Source organism: Biomphalaria glabrata, chromosome 4 (assembly GCF_947242115.1).
Source record: "Biomphalaria glabrata chromosome 4, xgBioGlab47.1, whole genome shotgun sequence".
NCBI lineage: Eukaryota > Metazoa > Mollusca > Gastropoda > Planorbidae > Biomphalaria > Biomphalaria glabrata.
The window spans coordinates 17,627,687-17,650,304 of record NC_074714.1 but is presented as its reverse complement, the minus strand read 5'-3'; the positions used below and the strand labels follow the sequence as shown (position 1 = coordinate 17,650,304).

Sequence of the window (22,618 nt, the reverse complement as noted above, 5' to 3'; positions counted from 1 at the left end):
AGTTGGCGTTTTTTTGACAGTCATTACTAGGTCATCCTGGTGTCCAATAGTTGTATTAATCCTGTTTCATTCTCTCCGTTTGTAATACTGCCCATGTGTGTAAAGTACCTAAAATTTCAACATAATACATAACACTATTGTAAATGTGTTCTTGCTACTTTTAAACATGCGTTTATTTTTCAGGCTATCCAAGACCTTGACTATGGGCTCAAATTGAACCCTCAACATTCCGGCTGTAAAATTGTCCAGCGTGCACTGTGTAACCCTCCAGTAAGTAAATTGATTGGCGCGTGGGTTGAGATACACAAAGAACTAATTGACAATCATTTTCCAAAAACTCCTTTTTGTTTTATTTTCTTTGGGGTGCAGCGCAATTTCTTAGGTACCTCCCCCCCATCCCCCCCCCCCGCCAAATGCACCGCCACTACTCATAATGATAAGTGGCGTTATACAGATGATCTTTAGGCACTGTCTTTGAATCCGAAGATTAAGGATGAAAGCAGTAGTGAACGAGACCATGCGGGCCCAGTTGCGCCTACATATTTTACCACAACTGATGTAGACAAAGCTGTTGTCCACCAGAGAAATCTATAGAAGTTTCGTCTTTCGTCGTCTGCTCTTGCATAGATGAACGCATAATGCAACCGATAGTCTCTGAAAGAGACAGCAGAAGAGCTCTCACAGGGAGTGGAACAAATATTTGATACCCAAAGAATTAAATAGAAAAACAAGCAAAATAAAATAAAAAATAATTTTTAAACAAAACACAGTTTATCTAATGGAAATAACTCCTCATTTACAGCTTTATATCTCAGTATTGTAAGATTAATTTTCCTTTGTACCAGATAGATAGTGAGAATTAGAAAAAGCTTTGTAAAAATAATAACCTAATCACCAACCGTCTTAATAAGAAGATACGGAAAACAAGGGAGTTCATCATAAAATAACACACTCTTTTATTTCGAAAACAAAAACAATTGTCATTAGATGTGGCTTCGCCAAACATTTCAGACACAACTACCTAGAGAGTGTTATATCATCATCTTTACTAAACATCGCTTTGTTTCTCGTTTCTGTAGTCCATTATGAGGCGTCCAGAGGTGCAGTCATTGGATAACGTTGACAGTTTTCTTCATCCATTTGCCATGGACTTCTATGACAGGTACATTTGACAGTCATCTAGTATATACAACTACTAGAGTTTCAAATAGCTGTATGTTTAACTACAAGATAACTTTTGACGTAAAGAAATAGATATAAGACTACAGGGATTCCTTTTTAAATCCACAAAATGGCCCTAATCATTTGCAAGCTTAGAGCTTTAAATAGGTAAAAAAAGATATGTTGTTGTTTTTTTCGATTACACCTCAATTTTTTGTTTAACAAGGCTTTTATTAACTCACTCTGTCTGTCTGTCTGGTAAAAAGTGTGTACACGTTATTTCTCCCACACCCAATCTCGGATCAAGCTGAAATTGTGCACAATTATTTCCTGTACCTGACAACACAAGAGTCAGTAAAAATAAAATTAACCAATTAGTTACTTAACTATTGGTAATAACTTATTTTGTTTGGTATCTCAAACAAGAAAAAGAAATTGTAATTGACTGAAATGGTGGTATAAGCTGAATTAGTCCCCTTTATAGGTCGTTGTCTGAATCTTAGTGAACCTAAAAATTAGTCGTGACTATAGAAACTATAGATAACTATACAATTTTCCATAAGCTCCCCACTAGTAGAGTGGTTACCGTGTAGGCTTGAGAAGCCCGAGAAGGCTTGAGCCATAAGTTTTAATTCAGGACGTTCCCCCATTTTTTATTTTTTTATTGTTAGTCTAGTAGATCTATTACAAATTAAATTTCATGACTGATCCAAACTAAATGATACAAGTAAGCTTAATATAAACTTTGTTGTATTTGTTTTTTAAGTATTTTTTTTTACTTGTTTCACTTGTTGATAAAAATAATTCTAACATTTTATGGGGGAACAAAAGACTTCATCAAAACTATTCTGGCTCCAGAAATAAAGTTAAAACGTTTTGTTGTCTGTTGTACGTGTTGACGAAAATATTTTCATGAACCAAAAACTTCATTTTATTCTATTATGTTATCACGTGACAGCATGGCCTTAGCCAGGGGGAGTTTCGGGGTTCATTCACCCCCCCCCCCGAAATAAAATCCTATGTGACGCTATGCTCTAGCTTGACACGTCGTTAGAGCTTAGTAGAGCACCATCCTACATCCCCAAAGACTATACAGCAGTAACTCACCTATTTCCACAGGATGCTATACACACTAATGGTCCCACACAAGCTCACGGTGGTCGAATTGACGCCGGACAAACCAAACAAAAAACAAATAGGTAAAATAGTTTATGTCTTAAGAGTGTTATAACAACTGTCATCAACAATTCATCTTAAATTATTTATTTGTTATTTGTTGCATTGTAGGGATTTACATCCCTTATACCCGAAGATCTTTTTCAATAGTCAATTGATGAACCAAATAGACAAATCATTGATGCAATAATGGGTTGCTTTACATTATAAAATCTTTATTTAAATGAATACCCTTTTTTTTGTTTGCAACATATAATTAGGGAAATAGTTACTCCATGTAATTTGTTATCGGGGTAAGACTTTCTTAACACAACCTAATATTCATTCAAATTTAGCTCACATTATCAGACAATTCCACAATGGACACTGTTTAAAAGACTACTATGAATTTCGTTTCTTTCTAACGAAGCTCGACCCTGGAAGTGCCAGAGAAGGAATATTAGTTCATATTTTTTAATAATAATAATAATATTTTAAAAAAATAATAGAAATATTTTTTCTTTTTATTTCTGTAAATTAATTCTTTTGTCCAATTATTTATTTCATTTGGTAAATAGTATTTCTAAAATTTTAAGTTTCACAAATAGCTATGCCATCAATGCATTGTATTTGTATCTCGGTTTCGTCCAAATATCCTGAGAAATATAGAGTAACGAAAAATATAAAAGTAGGCATTGAAGCTACTTGATATTCCCAGACTCTAATATGTGAATTTCACACTAAAAAATATTCTTATTAAATTTTCTGTAAAAGAGCTAGAGATACGACGGTCTTCTTCAGCTGACCCTGCCACCAAATCTTCTTCTGTAGATCCTTTTCGTTGTGGTACAGTAGCATCAGGCGACAACGTACTGGCGGCTAAACGTCGCAGAGATTACGGAGAAGCTTTAAGGAAGAATGTGGTCAGACCGCAGACTGCTCAAGAATTTTTAGGTGACATTTGTAGTTTTTAAAATACCAAAAAATGCTCTGATTACATTTTTAATGTGTACTAACCATAAAGCTGTAAGTTCATATCAGCTCAACTCTAAATAGGCAAAAACCTTTAAACATTTTTTTCCAACATGTAATCTGAAAACAATCAAAGTTATAGTATCTACATCTATAATTTAGTGACATTTGTTAAGTGACAATGTTTTCGTTGGAACAAAAATGCGAACTTTTTGTACAACTCTATGATATTAGTCTTTCTCTTACCAATGTTAGAAATTAGACCAGTTTATATTTTTTCTCTCAAGTATTTCACTTTTCTAATAAGTCTTTCCCGCTACCAACTGGTATCTTGCTTTGGAGTAACTCATGACAACACCCTTTAAGGCACTTTAAGCTTTAACAATTTTCAATGCTGATGATTCATTGAATCATTGAATGTGCCAGTTGCTTCGTTCACTTTTATCATTTATATCAGGGCCGACCTTAATCTTAGGCAAACTAGGCAGCCGCCTAGGGCCTTTTTTTTAAAGAAAAAATTACAAAACGTGGATCAGATCTCACTAGCTTATCTCTAAGTCTCTACTATGATTGAAGATATATTTACACATGTTTAGATCTACTTGTTATTTCTAGTCTGATGATCATGAGTCGTCCATGAAGCACAGTTCGTGCTATGGATTGACCTCAAAAATTGGTTTATGACATCTGTACGAATATGATTAAGAAGTTTACGGAACGCTGATTGAACGCTACTAACATTGTACTAAATGAAATTTAACTTCTTTGTTTATTTAGGTTTAGATACAATGAAATTTAACTTATTTGTTTATTTAGGTTTAGATACAGGAATGTTTTTTAATTAATAGCGAATTTTTCGGTCTTTATTTATTTTTCTATTTCATTAGGTGCTACCGAATTTACTAAACCTAGAGCCTCCAGTTACCTGAGGGCGGCCCTGTTGATATATAGTATTTATATTCTGTCCGTGAAAGTTTTTGGAATATATTAAAACATCGCATCTCTTAATTATTGCTTAAATCAAGTATCACTGCATTGAGATCTTAATCCAGTTGTCACGTCCCTAGTGACACCTCATTGTTTACAAAATGAGGACATTGTACCTATTTCAAATCAGGTCAGCGTACCCACTCTTAAATGCCAGAAAGATGCCGATTAAAACTTAGCTCAAGACTACAGCAGGGAAACAAAATTAACATAGCTTAAATTACAAAAACAGTTCCTAGTGACACCTCATTGTTCACAAAATGAGACATTGTACCTATCTCAAATCAGGTCAGCGCACTCACGCTTTAATGCCAGAAAGACGCCGATTAAAGCTTAGTTCAAGGCTACAGCAGGGAAACATAATTAACCTAGGTTAAATTACAAAAAAAATTAAAAGGAAAATTAAATGTAAACGGGTCAAGGAGTCAAGGATGGGTATTGAATTGTCACTGTTCTTTATCCTAAAGAAAGATATAAAAGGCGGAGTGTTAGCTTGAGACGGGAGAGAGAGCTAGAAAGTTAGGCTTAGAAGTCGCTAGTTTTTAAAGTAAATATTTACTCTTTTTCATTTCCACTGAATCCTGTATCTGTTATATATATCTTTGTACATACATTTATAGTTTCAAGTTCAAGTTTTAAATAATTAAAACTCAAGAAAACATGTCAGCACTTTGTTACTTCATTGATTATTAAAGTGTTTGAACTATAATCAAGGCACCTCCGGACCCACATATGTCACAAGTTTATAGCATCAAGATCTGTCAGTTAAATAAACATAATAAACACCTGACACCAGTGTCTAGTCTCTCTTTCTCATTAGAGAGAGAGAGGGAGGGAGAGAGAGAGAGAGAGAGAGAGAGATTGAGAAAAAAATGAAATCAATCCACATCCTTGCAACTTTGTTGAGTAGGCTACATTATGCAGCTGCTGCTTGACCAGTATACAAACGTTTTCCAGTTATATATAGACCAGTGCTTACGTGCGTAATTAGCTTCACAAAGCACACATTACATACACGTATCCATAACTTGTTGTTGTTCACATTCCAACGTTCTAATATTCCATATCTCCATAGAGCGTCTAAAGAATGACGTCAGAAGACGGCAGTATATAAAAACCTCAGAACGCAGCTCAGCAAGATCTACAGGAAGTGCGTCATCCTACAGGACGTGTACATCAAGGTCAAGTCATTCCAAGTTCACTTTCGAGACGCCGACCTCCTATAGTATCCCGGTAAGGTCATCTATCTAATCTATATGTTTAACACTCTATACTATAGTATAGCGTAGCGTCGTTAGAATGGACATTGTTCACATTTCAGTATTTAAAATCCCTTGTTTCAGTTTAGTATTCTTTTGTTATAAACGTACAATCATTTATGATGTCGAGGATATAAGTTTTAGAATTATAATTTCATTTTCCATGTTTTACAATACTTTAAAATGGCTTTGCGACTCGTAAATATGGTTTTCTAAACTAAAAAAAAAAGCTAAATTAAATTTTCAACCAATTTTTTGCTCTTAGAGTTATAGTATTTTGATATTTAAAATAAATTTAGCACCAATGATTCCCTTATTATGACATAGCTTTGTTTTGATTTTATCTTGTTGTACAACGTCCATTACAAGGGATGACATGTTTCCAAAGCTCCGAATTTCAAGCTGCTGATGGTCACATGCTGAGAGACTCCAAGGTTTAGAGGAAATACTCTCGGTTTTATATTTTTAAGTCAATAATCTTGACATTTAAAGGCCTATAGATGTTATCATATGCACTTGACAACTATTTGTTACAAAGTCTATATCAACTCACTCCGTCTATCTGGTACAAAGTACAAATTTTGCACAAATCATTTCTTCCAGTTACTTCAAGTTCTCGGATTAAGTTTAAATTTTGCACAAATCATTTCTTCCAGTTATTTCAAGTTCTCGGATTAAGTTTAAATTTTGCACAAATCATTTCTTCCAGTTACTTCCAGTTCTCGGATTAAGTTTAAATTTTGCACAAATCATTTCTTCCAGTTACTTCCAGTTCTCGGATTTAGTTTAAATTTTGCACAAATCATTTCTTCCAGTTACTTCAAGTTCTCGGATTAAGTTTAAATTTTGCACAAATTATTTCTTCCAGTTACTTCAAGTTCTCGGATTAAGTTTAAATTTTGCACAATTAATCATTGCTCCAAACAAATCATAAATCAATAAAAATTCACTCTACTAAGTATTATTAGTTATTTAATTTTGCTTGATATTTATTAAAAAGGGAAATAAATATTATATTATTAAATAAAAAGTACAGTTACCCTTTCAGGCAATGATGTAAACGTTATCTGTTTAACGAGGGTGTCTTGTGGCTAGCACAACGACTAACAGACTTTACTTTTACCATTAGAGCCAAATGGACTAAGAGGTGCCCTAAAAATCCTGAAATTAACAATGCCAATCTCGCCAGACTTCGAACCCTTGACTCCTTGGTTCGGAAGCCAAGCGCTTTACCACTCAGCCATCGCGCCTCCATAGTCACCTGTCAATTTTAAAATATTTTTGTTACTATGGACAAAAGATGCGCCTAGAATTTCTTGTGCCTTAAACAATTTAAGGTCCTTGTCTCGTTCTGACTAAGAATAGGTTATTTGTTTTTCTTACTAAATTAGTCTATACCATTTTAATCTATTGACTATCCTACAGGTCTTTCAAAGTGTTAACGTCAAGACAGCACCAAGAATGTACTACAGGTAATTAACTAGCTGCTAATGGCTTCTAGTCCTTCCGATCCATTTGGCGCTTGGTGTGGCGAGCTCTCTCCAGACAGATCGGTCATAGACGAATTCCATTGTCTCATCCCAGTTAGTGCCCACGGATTGTATGTTTTCTTTTGCATTATATAGTTCGTCCTTCGTGGTTCGATGATGACCACTTTGTCATCCAGGGGGGGCTGAAGGCCTTACTGTAACTGATGTACAATAGTACCACAGAAATATACATTTTTAGAAGCCTGATTTTTTTTTAATGTTCACCTTATTACATATTACAGTGTAATTGAGAAAAATGCATGAAATTTTATTCCAAAAGCCAACATGTTCATCTTTATAGATGGATAAATTTTCGACTAAACATATCCGAGTACATTTTTAGTGTTATTCAGATATCTATTCATATTGTTACAAATGAACAGTGATAGGTAGAGGTCAACGTATGACTCCCGCGAGATGACACAGCACCGAGTGTTCTCTGGAATCTATGCGTGTAAACAAAGACAGGATGTGACGAGCCCTCACGTGTTGTTCCAGAGGACGAACAGATCTACGAAGGGGGCAGTGTTACAAATGAACAGTGACAGTTAGAGGTCACTACGTGTGATCTCGTCGAGATTGCACTGCAGCAGGTGTTCTCTGGAATCGACATGTATAAACAACGACAGGATGTGATGTTTCCTCCCGTGTTGTTTCAGAGGATACTAGCAGTGTTTTTGCAATATTGGACAAGCGATTAGGGACTCTATATAAGCCAGAGAGTTAATGTGAAAGTCGTGAGTGAGCCGTTACAGTCGATACAGACGATGTAAGACGTGTGCGGCTCTAGTGGAAAAGAAATGTGTAAGACTCGATTTAAGTTAACTAGGGTAGAGTTAACTGGATTGGACTACTGTCGTTAAAGTCTATACAGCGAACTACAGTGGACTTGAGCCGTTACAGTCGATACAGTCGATGTAAGACGTGTGCGGCTCTGATTCGGTAGACTTGAGTACGACTTGGTTCAGCTTTGGGAGACCTGGAGCGACACTGGGAAGTGTGTCGTTGGTCTGTTCTGTGGAATACGGCTCGATGCAAGTTGAGAAGAGATGAATTGCAACGAAGTGAAGAGATGAATTGCAACGAAGTATAGCTAAATGTAAACTGATAGATATTGTACAGTCTTCTACGCTACATGTTACAGTGACGAATTGTTAGAGTTAATAGTCATTAAAGTAATATGAAACTGAAAGTTGAGTCGTCAAGTTCTTTGCTGTGTTTTAGTGCCTACTAGTACATTTAGCCAGAAGATTCAGAAATACGTAACAATATGTTCAAAACACTGATTTTTTTTTTATTTAAGGGAATGTTAATTTTAAGCATAATTATATCTACAGACCGTGGCAGGGGGACAGACTTCCAAAGGCTGACCTTCCACATCCAGAGACATCTCCAGCCTTTTACTGACATCCAGGGAAATATTGAATATTTTACTGACATCCAGGGAAATCTTGAACATTTTACTGACATCCAGGGACATCTTGAACATTTTACTGACATCCAGGGAAATCTTGAACATTTTACTGACATCCAGGGAAATCTCTACATTTAGTGGCATTCTTGTTTTTTGTTCACATTTTTTTATTTCAACAAAAGCTTACATACAAAGTAGTTGTTATTATGAAACCTACGAAACTATTTAAAAATAATTTTAGATTATACTTTTTTACATGAAGAGTTATGTCTTAACTTATTCAGTTAATTTGTCAGTTGGTCGATAGAAAGTAATAGGCAGCTTGGCCTATCGAACAAGAAAAACATACAAAATACTTTTTTCAAAAATGCTTCTATTAAGTGTAGTTGTATCAATTAGTTTGGACCAGTCATGTAATCAATTTTTTCTATAGATTTAGACTAAAAATAATAAGGCGTGCAATTTGAAATATTTTCACCAATTTGTTTTTTTTAGCGCAATTTCATGCTTTTAGCTTTTTCAATGCACTTTGATCCTATCACTTGCCTGGACCAGTTAGAAATGAGTGGGGAAGACAGAAGATTTAAAACAAAAGGTGAACGACCTGAATTTGATCTCGAGAGCTCAAGTCTCCTCAGGCTAGAGAACAAATCGCTGTGCTAGGAATGACCTTATGACAATAGAACGTTGTAAGTTATCTATTGTTAGTTTCAAACCATTCTCTCTACAAAGTATTCAACTTATACCTTATTCACTTCAGTCAAGTGTAATTTATTTCCCTTGTTTGAGATACCAAACAAATAATTAATTACCTATTTAATTAACTAATTTTTTTTTGTTATTGATTCTTGTTTTGTCATGTAAAAGAAAGAATTGTGCAAAGTTTCAGCTTGATCCGAGATTGGGTGTGGGAGAAATAACGCGTACAAACTTTTTACCAGACAGACAGAGTAAGTTGATAGAAGTTTTGTCAAAAAAAAATCCTGAAATGACAAAATACACACAATTAACACATACTATTTTTTTATAATGAATTCACAAAAGTAGACTTAACTTAATGCTTACAATGTATAAACTGTCGTCCCCTGTATACATCTATATATATAGGCCAATATTCTCTCGAATTTGCTTATCCAATTGACAGGAAAGAACCAGAATCTTCTATTACTATTTATTGTTTGTTTTATTGCTTAGACAATTAAAACAACATTGACCTTGACACTTTCTTCTTTACAATTTTAGAGCTTCTATCGTATTTTCAAATGTTATTGCGTTTTGTAGATGGCCATCTCAATACAAAAAAAAAAATTACACTAAATTTCTTCATAAAGATGTTGTTAGATTCCCCTCATTGCCTTTTTGTCGCGGCGTCATAAAAAGCTGTTCCACCTCTTCTAGAGTCTTATTTTTTGTCTCTGGCAACAAGATGACCATGAATATAACGCCGACTAAAGTTATGGCTGCAAACAACCAAAACGTTCCTGGGGAAAGCAATATTAATATAAAAATACTTTTTAAAAAACTCACCTATATTAAATGAAATCGAATCAGTTTGTATTGAATTGTTCGTGTCTCAACATTGACCAATGCCATATAAGTTTGTTGTCCAAAAAAAGATTGATCGTTTGGTTAATCAGTAGATCTTATCTATATCAGTGCGTTCCGAGAGCATTTAAAAAGGCAAGGTCTTTTGATATTCACTTGATATAAGCTCGGTAAAAATTAGAAACAAAGAGTTGATTACTTTTAGTGTGTGCGATTATCGTGTTGACATCATGCAGTCTTCATTATGCTTTGGTCTAGGTGTACATTTTCAGTTTCATGTTGCTATTGTGTCTGCATATTCATTTGTTTTTAAAACATATTTAGTTATTGCAATTACTGAAGGGAACATAAGAATCTGTCGCTAGGCGGTCATCATGATCTTATAATATACAGACGTTACTTCAAAAAAGAATGACTAATTAAGTCCTACATGTGTTTTTAGGTCGATCTAGTCATGCATATTAATTAATGACTTACATTCTGCCAAGTCATTGGATTTCCTGGCTGACTCAGCCATGCACTAATAACACTAGGGAAGAAAGAGTATTTGTACAGATTTGTTCTAGCATATGGAACATGGAAATGTGTACATATTTCTTTACTAAAAAATATCGACTATTAGCAGAAAATGCAAATATTCGTTGGAGTTTTAGAACTTAAAAGATAACTGTGACCAGTAGAACAGTTAACCATAAGGTGATATGTATAACAGTTTGATTAAGAAATACATGAAGTTTAGTTGGCATGAAATCTAAATCTTTGATTCTGAAAGGAATCTTTCCCACCACCCCCTTTTTCAATGAGCTATGACAGTGTCAACAAGCATGATAGGGTTACTCCCAACGATTTCACTGGAACACTATATCAGCGCTGAATGACAAATATACAGGGTTATGAAGTCTCTTAAATTACTATGTTTAAACTTAATTTTCAGACCTGAAGACGGTACCTTATTATTATATACACATAACGTCAATGATATTACAGACCTAGATATGTACCCCTAACAAAATCTATGTATGTCTACGTCGTTCATAAAATATTTTTGTTAAAACAAGCTAAGTGTTAGGGTTTGACTCTATTGATGCATCTCTCACCATTTCACTCAAAAGTTTTATTCTCTTCCTTTGTTGTAACCAACATCATGGGAAATAACCGCATCATTCGTTTGTGTTTAACTCAACCATATGTTAGAGAGATGTAACGAGGATGTTCTATGATGCTTACCGTGAATTGTTATGTGGTCAGTCATGGTCAGAAATGTGAATGAGATGATCAGGTTGCACACCCAGGCTGTGCACGCGCTGAGTGAGTTGCACGTGCTCCGAGCCCACAACGGGTAGATCTCTGAGGTGATTGTCCACGGCATCGGACCCAAGCCTGCAGGATCCATATAGAATGTTCACATTGTTCAATAACAATAACTGATTGATTAGGTTCAATGAGTGTGTTTAAAAAAACAGTGTACGATTAGAAGTGGGCTTAGAAGATACCAAGATCAGACTAAAGTTAAGCATTAACATTTTATTTTGACGTACATTCAGGAGATCTCTTTAAGGAACCATTGGAGAAGTTGATCATTGTCAAACTTGCACAACAGTAATGAAGCGACTAGGTAGAAACTTGTTGATAAAGTTAATTGTGAATCTTAATATCATTTTTACATTCAGGAGAGCTCTTTGTAATGAAGCGACTAGGTAGAAACTTGTTGATAAAGTTTGATCGTGATTTTCGTTCAATATTTTTCTAGCGAAAACAAGCTCCCTGACTCTCCAAAGTTGTTTGTGTAGAGAGAGAGAGAGAGAGAGACATTTTACGTCTCAAGAGACGATCTTTTCCCTTTGCAGCTTCTCACATAATTATAGAGGCCAATCCTTGATACACAGCTAGTCTGTAATCCCCAAGCCCTGCTACACTTTCACCCTTCTTTCTACTTCTGGTGTATATGCAATCTCCAATTCAGGACCCAACCTTAATACTTGCTCTTCATGTAAATCTCTCTAGTGCAACTTTTTCCAAACTGTTAGTGACGATTTTGAAGAGCTTTATGTCGCGACCAGCGGCTCCCTTGCCTTCTTTTAGATCCTCATACTGAATAACTTGTGAGAGCCAGCCTTGCGGCATTCTGTAAAGATGACCAAGCCAGCCTAGGCGTCTGATGCTAATAGCTGATAACAGTGTGTATGTCCTGGCACCCTGCTCTTTGCAGCCCTTGCTTATTGATTATTTTATCTTGCCACCTTATTTAAAAAATCCGCCTTTTACACCGGAGGTGGAAGACATTCAGCTTTTTTTTTTTCAGCCAAAAGTAGGTTAACCATGTTTCAGTACCGTAAAGTAGAATTTGATATTGGGAGTCAGCAAGTTATTGCCCCGCACTCTTTTCTGCAACCATGAAATGGATATCATGTTGTCTTTATCCAGAAGCACATCGTTGAATACGTTAAAACGATAAGCTGCCGATTAAGAAAACAAGTTTATGCTCAACACTTTATGGTTGATGTGAGTTGCAATGCCACGATGCTGAAATTCGACAAAATACAGACACTCAGTAGGCCTCGCGATGATCTTGAGGCTTATTGTGTTAAAATGGTGGACATGTTTTTCCACGTTCCCAAATATTCAAACTAAAGTTAATTATTTCTAACAAAATTTTCTCAAAATGATAAATGTCCTCATTTTAACAAGCTGCAATACATTTTTTGAAGTAAGATATTTGTTTTAGTGATAAAGATAGGTCCTACTGTATGGAGACAAAACCGATAGCTATTACTGACCAGGGGCAAAAGCGAAGACAAAAACAGCCATCCCTAGCAGAGCTATCCATGTGTAGTCACTAGGACAGTACTCCAGCGACCACTTGTAGTAAGTCTCAGTACTAGTGGACGAATTGCATCGTCCTACTGAAGATCGTTCTTCGTCGAACGAAGGGAGACAAGTACCGTCATTTTTGTCAGTGTAACAGTAGCCGCACGAGTTGTCTCTCACACAATCTAAGCAAGTTCTTCAAAGAAGAAAAAAAAAAGATAATCAAATGTAATTTGAACGTTCGTAATAAAATGAAAGCTAATTTAAAAATTGTGTTTGTTGATTAAAAGAAGTAGAATATATTCTAGAAGAGCATCAAGCAAAATCTGACTAGAGCGCTGAGCAGGGCCGGTCTTAGATATTCGGGGGACATAGGCAAAGTTAATTTGGTGACCCCCAAATGAAAAAGAAAAAAAAACAGATAAAAAATAAAATTACATTATTTAATTAAAATTGTTCAGAGTCCTGTGCCCGCCCCCCACCAATCGGATGCCAAGTTTGCCTATACCTAAGGCCGGCCCTGCTCTGAGAAGTAACAGAACATAAGGCTGCGTAAAGACGATCTAATAGCTAACATGCATGGACAGAATGAAAAGAATTCTTCACAATCGATCACACGATTATTATCACCTCATACCATCTGCTGTTTCTTAGATATATTGAAGCATTAAAAAGAGTAAGTGGTGTATCAGCCCATCTCACACATGTATCAGCCCATAACACACATGTATCAGCTCATAACACACATGTATCAGCCCATAACACACATGTATCAGCTCATAACACACATGTAATGTATGTGACCCCCCCCTCCATTTTTATCTCAGAAAAAGATTGGCCATCACTATTTTACAAGAATGCAAATCACTTACCTATACTTACTAATACAATCGACTACGATTGAACCATTAACGTCTCTCTCTACAATAGTACCGTTAAGGCTTGCAGCATTCAAGGCATTAATCTGAAATCCTATGGCCAAAATGACAAGTCCAATGATAGTACCTATATAGAAAGTTAAAGTACGTTGAGTCACAAAAGATTATTAAGAAGTTTATGTTCATTAAAAACTGGTCAAAGTAGTGAGCTGGCTATTCTATAAATATGTTTAGCGTGATAAAATATTTACATGCATAGTGCTAGTACAGATGTTTATTCGTCTAGTTATACTACAGTTTATCATTATCTAAGTCAGGCCGATTTTGAGCTTTTCCCCCATAATAATACAATTTATTACATGATGTACTTCTGATGAGCTAATAAACAAAAACCAGTTGACAAACAACATTAAGGCATCTCTTTCTGTAAAGTCTATGAAAGTGTGAATTTACACGTAATATAATGAAGTACTCTATTCAAAATAAAGTTTGCTGTAGTTCACATTGCCTACCAGTTTTAGTTGAAGAAATACAGAACAATACGCTAAGCAAACCCACGAATGCATGCGTTCAGTTCTCAATACCTTATCAAAGTTTACATAGGATTCGATGAATAACAATAAGGCTTTTCTTCGAGTCATATATTTAGATATCAACTATTGGGACAGCAATTTGTGGGCCGAATCTTTGGTAATGCAAGGGCCGATTTCGACAGCCAATCTGTCCTTGCTACGGATCTCTGGACTGTATTTTTTTAGATGGTGATGCAGGGAGGCGGGGATAGAAGGGTGGTCGTTTGTAATCTGCTCTGACTGTGGTCTTGATGGTCCAGAGTTCTAACCCTGCCACCACCATTCCCTGCCGTTCTACGGGAGGTGTGGGTTAATAGATACAAGAATCTTCAATTCTGAGGGAACATCAGAAACATACAAAACATTGGTGGAAGCTACTGAATGTCTAGTATAGTTGTCTGATTCTTTAGTTTGATGATGTCACATAATATCTGAATAACGAGTTTTTGCTTCTTTATAGCTCAGTTTCTTTCAAGTTTCTCTTTCGCTTCACACACTTCACCTTATCTCTTAGTCTGTTGGACCGTAGGGGCACCTCACAAGATTTGTCTATCGCCTTTCTCCATTCACCTGTCTTTTACCTTCGCTAGAACACTTAATTACTTTTTTAATTAAATAGATCAGTTGTATCTCATTAAATTAACTTTTGACTCTTACTAAAGATGGGAACTTTGACCTGCGCACGCCACTCTTAACGTTGAAAAGATTAACTCATTAGGAAAGACAATGCAAAGTAGTTAATAGTGTCAAGGACTGCTCCATTAATACTTAACTCAATACTCATAAAAAACAAACATATCCCTTTTTCTTTTACCTATCACAATAGCAAGCATTTCCAATTTTTTCATTTCTTATATCACAGTTTCATAGGAAATGATGTTGGATCGATATCCTGAATATAGACATTCGTCTTATAGTTATTTGGCAGACGTCTTGCATGTTCTGCATTCGTCATGACTAACCATCTAATCATATTGGACGCTAATGGCGTCAGTCGATTTGAACTAGTACGTAGCCAGACTTGTAACAAACTGTAACATTCAAATATTGTTTTTAAAAAGTGTTACACAGTAAAACTCTACCAGCAAGGCTCACTATGAGAAGTGGTCGTCTACCGATTCTCTCAACCAAATATATTCCAATCAGAGATGAGAGAAAATTGATAAGGTTAGGTACAGTCACTAGCCAGACGGCATATTTTACAGGAAATCCGGCCATTTTTAAGACTGTCCCACTGTAATATCTGGAGAACAAAGTTGGAAAAAATTCATTAAAAAAACAACAGATAATGATAATGAAATTTAAATTATTATAACAATTGTCTATTCCTAAATAAATTGTTTTACTAATGGTTTTAAAAAACGTTGTTCACATAGTTTAAACAGACTTGAGAGATAAGTCTAGTGGTAATAATGTATACAGACTTGAGAGGTAAGTCTAGTGGTAATAACGTATACAGACTTTAGAGATATGTCTAGTGATAATAATGTATACAGACTTGAGAGATAAGTCCAGTGGTAATAATGTATACAGACTTGAGAGATAAGTCCAGTGGTAATAATGTATACAGACTTATGAGAAAAGTCTAGTAGTAATAATGTATACAGACTTATGAGAAAAGTCTAGTAGTAATAATGTATACAGACTTAGGAGAAAAGTCTAGTAGTAATAATGTATACAGACTTAGGAGAAAAGTCTAGTAGTAATAATGTATACAGACTTAGGAGAAAAGTCTAGTAGTAATAATGTATACAGACTTAGGAGAAAAGTCTAGTAGTAATAATGTATACAGACTTAGGAGAAAAGTCTAGTAGTAATAATGTATACAGACTTAGGAGATAAGTCTAGTGGTAACAAAAACTTTTTACTACGTATTATTTTTAGTTCATTAAAAAAGTAATTGAAAAAAGTAATCGAAGTACAGCATAAAGCTCTTCAAAAAAGAGTTGGCTAATTCAACAAAATTAGAATAGTATTTGTATCATCATATATTATGTTATGACAGTTTGAATAGACATAAGCTTGAGTCTATTTTGTTGAAGTCCATACATCCAATTCTAGTGTATAGACCAAGTATTTAGCAACAGGCTGACTTTCATAGTACATATTGTATGGTGATCTAATGGAAAGCAGGAGCGCTGCAGGTGATTCACTCTTTTGTTTCACTTCAGTATTTAAGCGCGACACGCAGCGCTTTAAGATTGACTTCTACATTTTGGAGAAAAAAACACAGAATAAACCCACATGAACAGCAAGCATATTGGACAAGCCCTAGATCGTAGGGAAAAGGATGAAACCTCTGCAGCCTGTTATGATTTAAAATGCCCAATGTATGTACGTGTGTATATCATTGATTGATCTCTTAAACACACGAAAGGTTACAAAAGGAAAAAATTGTCTCTACTCTCGAGACACATACATTGAGTATTTATAATAGTTGACATGAAGAATACTTGATTTGCCAATTTTTGCCTAAAGAATGTGTAATTATACTAAACAAATGGTAGGCCCACAGCTTGTGACTGTCCTAACCTAGGGCCATACACATTTCCAAAACACATGACAAGGATCGAATTACCAAACAAAATCGTTGAGTCCAATCGTACTGAGCAGGAGGAATAATAGTGAACTCCTCATATAAATCAAAGTATTTATAATGAATAGATAGCAGAAATATATTTTATTTTGTTTCTAAACAACAGGCTTACATGACTGTATTGATGCCACACCATTGTTGGAAGAACAACAGACCACATCCAACTAGTAGAGCTCTCCTGACATGGGGAGTGGAAAATATCTTGATCCAGTGCTGGAAACCAGCTGAGAAAATACATTATATGCAATTTTGTAATGAAAATATTGAAATTGAACTCAACCAAATCAAATGTAGAAAAGCAAGAAAAAAAAATATTTTATGAAAAAGAGGAAAAATTAAGATTCTTTGTTTTTCATCTCACACTCTTTTATTCTCTCTGTTTCTCATTTTTTCTCTTTATCCCTCTGTTTCTCTATCTGTTTTTCTCTGTCTCTGTCTCTTTCTTTCTGGTTCTCTCTCTCTCCCTCTGTTTCACTCTCTATCTCTGTGGTTCTCTCTCTCTCTCTCTGTATATATATATATATATATATATATATATATATAGTTACGATCTTCTCCATCAGGCCTTCTGCAAACACTGTTCAGCAACACAGCACATCTAATACAAGAACTTGACAACAAGAGTTTCAATAAACAATGATACAGTCGTTTACCCCTGCAGCAGTAAATCTTTGTTTTTTGATTCAATAAACAATGTGGCGGTTTAATTACAAATACATCAATAACAGCCAATAAACACAATTGGCTACACTAACTTCAAATGCTTTCTTGTACTTAACAGAACTGCCTAATAAACACTACACGTCTCTCTAGCTCGTACAGCTACATTCTCGAGGACTCCCAAGGTACCGCACAGTCCTTATTGCATTTTGTCCTGGACTCAACTGTCCTTTCTTTACACATTGTCTCTCGACCTTGAAGGCTTTCGGTCACATGACCATAATACTGGTCATATTTGTACTAGCAGTAATGTCCCTTGTTTAACAACCGTTGACCCGTTGACCTGTATGATTGGCTTGAGTCATGTGTATCAGTAGGCCGCACACACATTAACCCTTTCGGTCCGCCACTGGAGTTACTACATATATCTGTTTCTCTCTATATCTTTCTGGTTTTCTATCTCTCTATCTATCTCTACGTTTCTCTCTGTATCTTTCTGGTTCTTTGCTCTAATATGAAAAGATTTATTTTTCTTTTACATGAGGTCTTTTTTTGAGGTCAAATTATTTAAATGTGCACCAAAAAATAGTTTCTTAAATATATTCAATTAAAAATGTATATACAATTTGAAAAAATAAAAATATGTATAAAAAAAAACATAGCAGAGCTGAAGGAAACAGACCTGCAGTGTCCTTGTTAGCTTCCTGAACAGTGTGAATGATGTCCTGTAACTCCTCCTCCACGTCCTGGTGTCCTCTCATCCTGGTCAGAACTTCTCGGGCTTGGTCAATGCGACCTCTGCTTACAAGCCAACGAGGGGATTCCGGCATGAAAATGAAGCCAATAAACTGAAGTGTTCCAGGCACAGCCGCCAGACCTAACATATACCTGGAAATACATAACATGTGTAGGCCTACTTGGTGGAAGGAATAATACTTCCTAATAGAGCTAAAAGGATCTGAACAAAGTAAACCTACATTACGTATTGTCATTGAAGAATACATAGATAGAGGGGGCAAAAAAAGGGGAGGGGCAGTAGCAATATGCAAAACAAAAGTTCCCTGGTTAGTAATAGTTTGATCCACTTCTTCAAGTTTAGCCGTTTGGTCTTCCGTTTATGATAATCTGAAGGAAAATACCTGTGGTCAAGTCAAAGTGTTCAAATATTTTTTTAATCAAATTATTTATATCAGGGTGTTCAAATATGTGTGTTTAAGATCAATGTGTTAAATCAATAATGTATTCAAATCAAGGTACTAATTTCAGTGTTTTTAACCCATGTATTTATATTGATGTGTTAAAATCAGTGTGTTTAATTCAATCTATTCAGTAAGTGCAATCAATTCATTGCGTGTTCCAATTTGTGACAATTCGCTTTAAGTAGAACCAGTGAGAAAAGGCTGAAAATGTCCTGGAGGACCTATTTCTGTGGAGACAACTCGTCGAGGGTGGGTCTAAGTCTGATTCGAATCGATTCACTCACATTTGATAAGTCAAGGTCACAGAGACCTACAAATGAAAGACATAGTTTGTGCTAACTAGCCCGAGCTATTCGAATCATTGGAGAGAGCAACATTCAAGTGTTCACCAAGAAACACAACAAAGCTCAAAGACAAGCTTTTTTCTAAATCCTGTAAAAACTAGATCTATAATCTTCTCTAACATTAGTCACTCATTAACATTGTTCCACGATCCTGTTACCTCCATCCTTCTGGTACTACGTAAGAGAAACCTCCAGCGAGAACACTGCTGACCAGGATCCCTGTGTTGATCAACAGCTGATGCAGCGACACCAAGCGACCTCGTTCGCTGACTGGAGAAGATTCCGCCACATACACAGGAACGACAACCGAAGCCAAACCTAAATTAATATAAAATAAGCAAGCAAAATAGGAGAAATAAAAAAAAAAACAAAGCTTATTTAAGGGAAAGAACTCCACATATATATGTCCTGCCATTGTTGCCTATTTATTTCTCTGCCAAAAACAAATTTATTTTTGACACAAAAATAACAGAGTCCAATAGAAAGATCTCTTGATTGTGGACAAAAGTGGCAGGGAACAGGACTGTGTCTCGAGCCGGATGTGCCCGCAGACTGTAGGTTGTGCACCACATGTCTATGTCATTTTTATTTTATGTAGTCAAAAAGTTTATAAAACGTACCTACACCCAGACCAGCTACAATGCGACCCACCAACAGAATCTCTTTTGTTGTTGCAGCCCCCATTAGAACACCTCCTGCGGTAAATACGACCCCTGATGTCATTATTGTCAGTTTTCTACCAATCTTGTCCGTCAGCCATCCAGAAAGAAGGGCAGCCACTGCAGCAGCCGCAATAGTACCACTGACAGTAGCTTCTTGCCAAAACGTTGACAACTGATAGATAATCAAATCATGTTTTTAAACACCAAGCTTTCTAGCTCCATAAGAATAAACAAAAAGAGAAATCAACGCTTAAAAAAAACAAATGATTACCAACCTTGAAATAGGGTTGAATGAACAGCATTGAACCGGCTACTATACCAATGTCATAGCCAAAAAGAAATCCTCCAATAGTTGCAAGAGCAGATAACACGTATATAAATCTAGGCGTTTTAGTGTTTTGTGAAGGGGTGGCCTTCTCTTGATGTGCCCCAGTGCTAGGTGTATTCTGGCTAAAGTGTTGGCTATGGGTGTCTTTGTCTTTTGTTATATCTATAGCTTGTTTAGCATTGAAATCCTGCTCATTCGAAAGTTCTGCATTGAACTGGTTAACACAATGTATATCTTTTGTTTTAAGGGGAATATCTCCATCTGCTGTCTCTTTAATGTTGACATGCTTCAAATCTGAGTCAGTGGGTTCTTTGGAATCAGATTTGGGTTGGTCTAAAGGGTAAATTGTATTCAGAACGTTTACGCTGCCTGATTTGTCTATGTGATGCATGTCGGAGTACTGAATGTCAAGGTGATGATTGTCATAGTCTATGTGTTGCGATTTTGGTTGATACATGTCTGCATACATTGCATACTCGTGTTGTGGTACAATGGTGTGGGAGACATTTTGTAATATGTCAGCACCATGGACACCGGGAGTGTCTTGAAACGTAGAACTGGATTTTTCTTCCCTTTGAGAAGCTTCTATCTCGTCATTCGAGCACCTCCTTTCTTTTAATTCAATAGCATCGAATGAATGTCCCAAATTCATCGTTTCATCCAGTGTGTTTCCTTGGTAAATACTTTCACTCTGAGACTTGATTGTCTGTGCCATGACTGTGGCTGCAGTGAATGTAATCTCTAACTGTCCAGTGTAGACAATTAACTCATTAGTATAGAGTGAATGAAGTTACTCTGTAATGTAAGACAACAAAGTTGAACGAATATTAAACATTTGATTCATTTAATACATTGGAAACAAGAGAAAAAGCAAGAAGGGGTACAGTACAGTACGATTTGATAATGCTGTTATCACATTTTTATCCAACAGAAAATGTGCTCTAACGATCATTGTACAAAATTTGTAGCCAAATTATTTGAACAGAAAATTTCTCCTTTTGGAAAATTGTTAGAAAGTTTATTGGAATTTTCACACTCAAAAGTTTATCACAGTAATCTGTCCTTTGTTTACATTGGGATATTTATTATCATGTTTACGTTCTTTAAAGCAATCAAATTCAGAAAGAGAGAAAAAGAAGAGAAACCGATTTGAAAAATAAGGTGGCGATATAATGGGACCTAAGAAAAAACGTTTCAAAAAGTGAAAAGTGGAAGAGTGGAAAAGTGTTGAGAATCAATAGACAAACTAAACAAAAGTCGATGACGTTGAAGTTCACTTTGAGCAACTCAACAATGCAAACCACTTCGTGCTGCAAGCGTAAGTTCTACAATGTATCTCTACAGAACTGACAATTGCAAAAACTTATTCTTTTGTTTGTTCATAATACATCTTTAAAATGTAATCACCAACCAGCCAATGAATAATTTACACAAGACTAAAAGGGAACAAAAATGAGATAAATATATTTAAAAAAACAAATAAACAAGCAAATACATAAAAATACTTTTAAAAAAAACAAAGCTTATATGTATCAATTAATTTAGATCAGTCATGTAATTAAATTTGTAATAAGCCTAAGACGACACTCTATAAAGGGGACTAATTTAGCTTATACCACCACTCCAGTCAAGTACAATTTCTTTACCTTCGAAAGGGGAATAATAATTCAGCTTACACCACCACTTCAGTCAAGTACTATTTGTTTCTTTTGTTTCAGATACCAAACAAAGTAATTTATTACCAATACTTTATATACTAATTGTTATTTTTAATTGATTCATGTGTTATCAGGTAAAAGAAATAATGTTGCAAAGTTTCAGCTTGATTCGAGAAATGGTGTCGGAGAAATAACGTGTACAAGCTTTTTGGCCAGACAGACAGAGTGACTTGTTATAAGCTTTGTTAACAACAGGATGTTTACTTTAGTAGCATGTAGTTAGGAAACCTTTAAACCTACCTACATTGAGTGGCCGAAACCCGCGAGCCAGGAGATCAATAAAAACTAAAAACAAAACAGAAACAGAAACACAAATGGTGGTAAAGGCAGAAGTTTCCACAAGAACTGAACTCCAGTCGTCTTGCTGCTTGTTTACATGGAATGAGGTCACCTGCCTTACTGATATCCTATTAAAAATAGTAGGCTAATTGGGTCACATTTGTTCTCACTGTGAATGACCTTCAGAATTACGACCTTTACCACCCTATTTCTCACCCACCCCCCACTCAATTTTCTGTCCACTTATCCCTTAAAATAATAATCAAGTAATGACAACTGATGTGGCCACCATTACAGAATAGAATCTAAATGTTATAAATAATAACCTACCGCCGGTTGTGCTACAATATTCACCAGTGACATGCACTACTCCACTGAATACAACCAAAACAAGAGAGAAAAAAAAACACATCCCGTTCCAAATACACTTGGCTTACTATTAGTTTTGGGTAAAGGGAGATAAACACATTAATTTGTATAACGCTCTGCCATGCCAGTGTTGCTCTGCCTTAACATGTGACAGAGTTGTGTCCTCCTGCGTATCTAGATCTA

General features: G+C 35.6%; 2 protein-coding genes across 5 annotated transcripts in view; one reads left to right on the top strand and one right to left on the bottom strand.

Moving 5' to 3' along the window:
• The window catches only part of LOC106054181 (uncharacterized), a 16,823-nt gene extending 5,744 nt beyond the window's left edge, over positions 1-11,079 (top strand). For both annotated transcript variants that reach the window (XM_013209947.2, XM_013209944.2), the window contains 7 exons: positions 184-270; positions 1,080-1,162; positions 2,281-2,360; positions 3,091-3,270; positions 5,351-5,508; positions 6,960-7,006; positions 8,401-11,079. In XM_013209947.2, the coding sequence (XP_013065401.2) occupies positions 184-270; positions 1,080-1,162; positions 2,281-2,360; positions 3,091-3,270; positions 5,351-5,508; positions 6,960-7,006; positions 8,401-8,470 (705 nt within the window). In that variant the 3' untranslated portion in view covers positions 8,471-11,079. The remainder of the gene's footprint in view (positions 1-183; positions 271-1,079; positions 1,163-2,280; positions 2,361-3,090; positions 3,271-5,350; positions 5,509-6,959; positions 7,007-8,400) is intronic.
• On the bottom strand, positions 9,342-22,618 carry LOC106073489 (proton myo-inositol cotransporter-like). Of its 3 annotated transcripts, XM_056027220.1 has the most exons (12): positions 22,397-22,618; positions 20,017-20,864; positions 19,700-19,913; positions 19,238-19,397; positions 18,219-18,424; positions 16,989-17,100; positions 15,363-15,523; positions 13,703-13,835; positions 12,800-13,026; positions 11,250-11,402; positions 10,500-10,551; positions 9,834-9,958 (listed from the first exon to the last, which is right to left on the bottom strand). In XM_056027220.1, exons 2-11 carry the CDS (start codon positions 20,782-20,784, stop codon positions 10,532-10,534), a joined length of 2,154 nt encoding a protein of 717 aa, XP_055883195.1. In that variant the 5' UTR covers positions 20,785-20,864; positions 22,397-22,618; the 3' UTR covers positions 9,834-9,958; positions 10,500-10,531. The 3 variants fall into 3 exon arrangements, with proteins under 3 accessions (XP_055883193.1, XP_055883194.1, XP_055883195.1); XM_056027218.1 differs by lacking the exon at positions 10,500-10,551 and having other exon boundaries at positions 9,342-9,958; positions 22,397-22,616; XM_056027219.1 differs by lacking the exons at positions 10,500-10,551; positions 22,397-22,618 and adding an exon at positions 22,028-22,246 and having other exon boundaries at positions 9,342-9,958.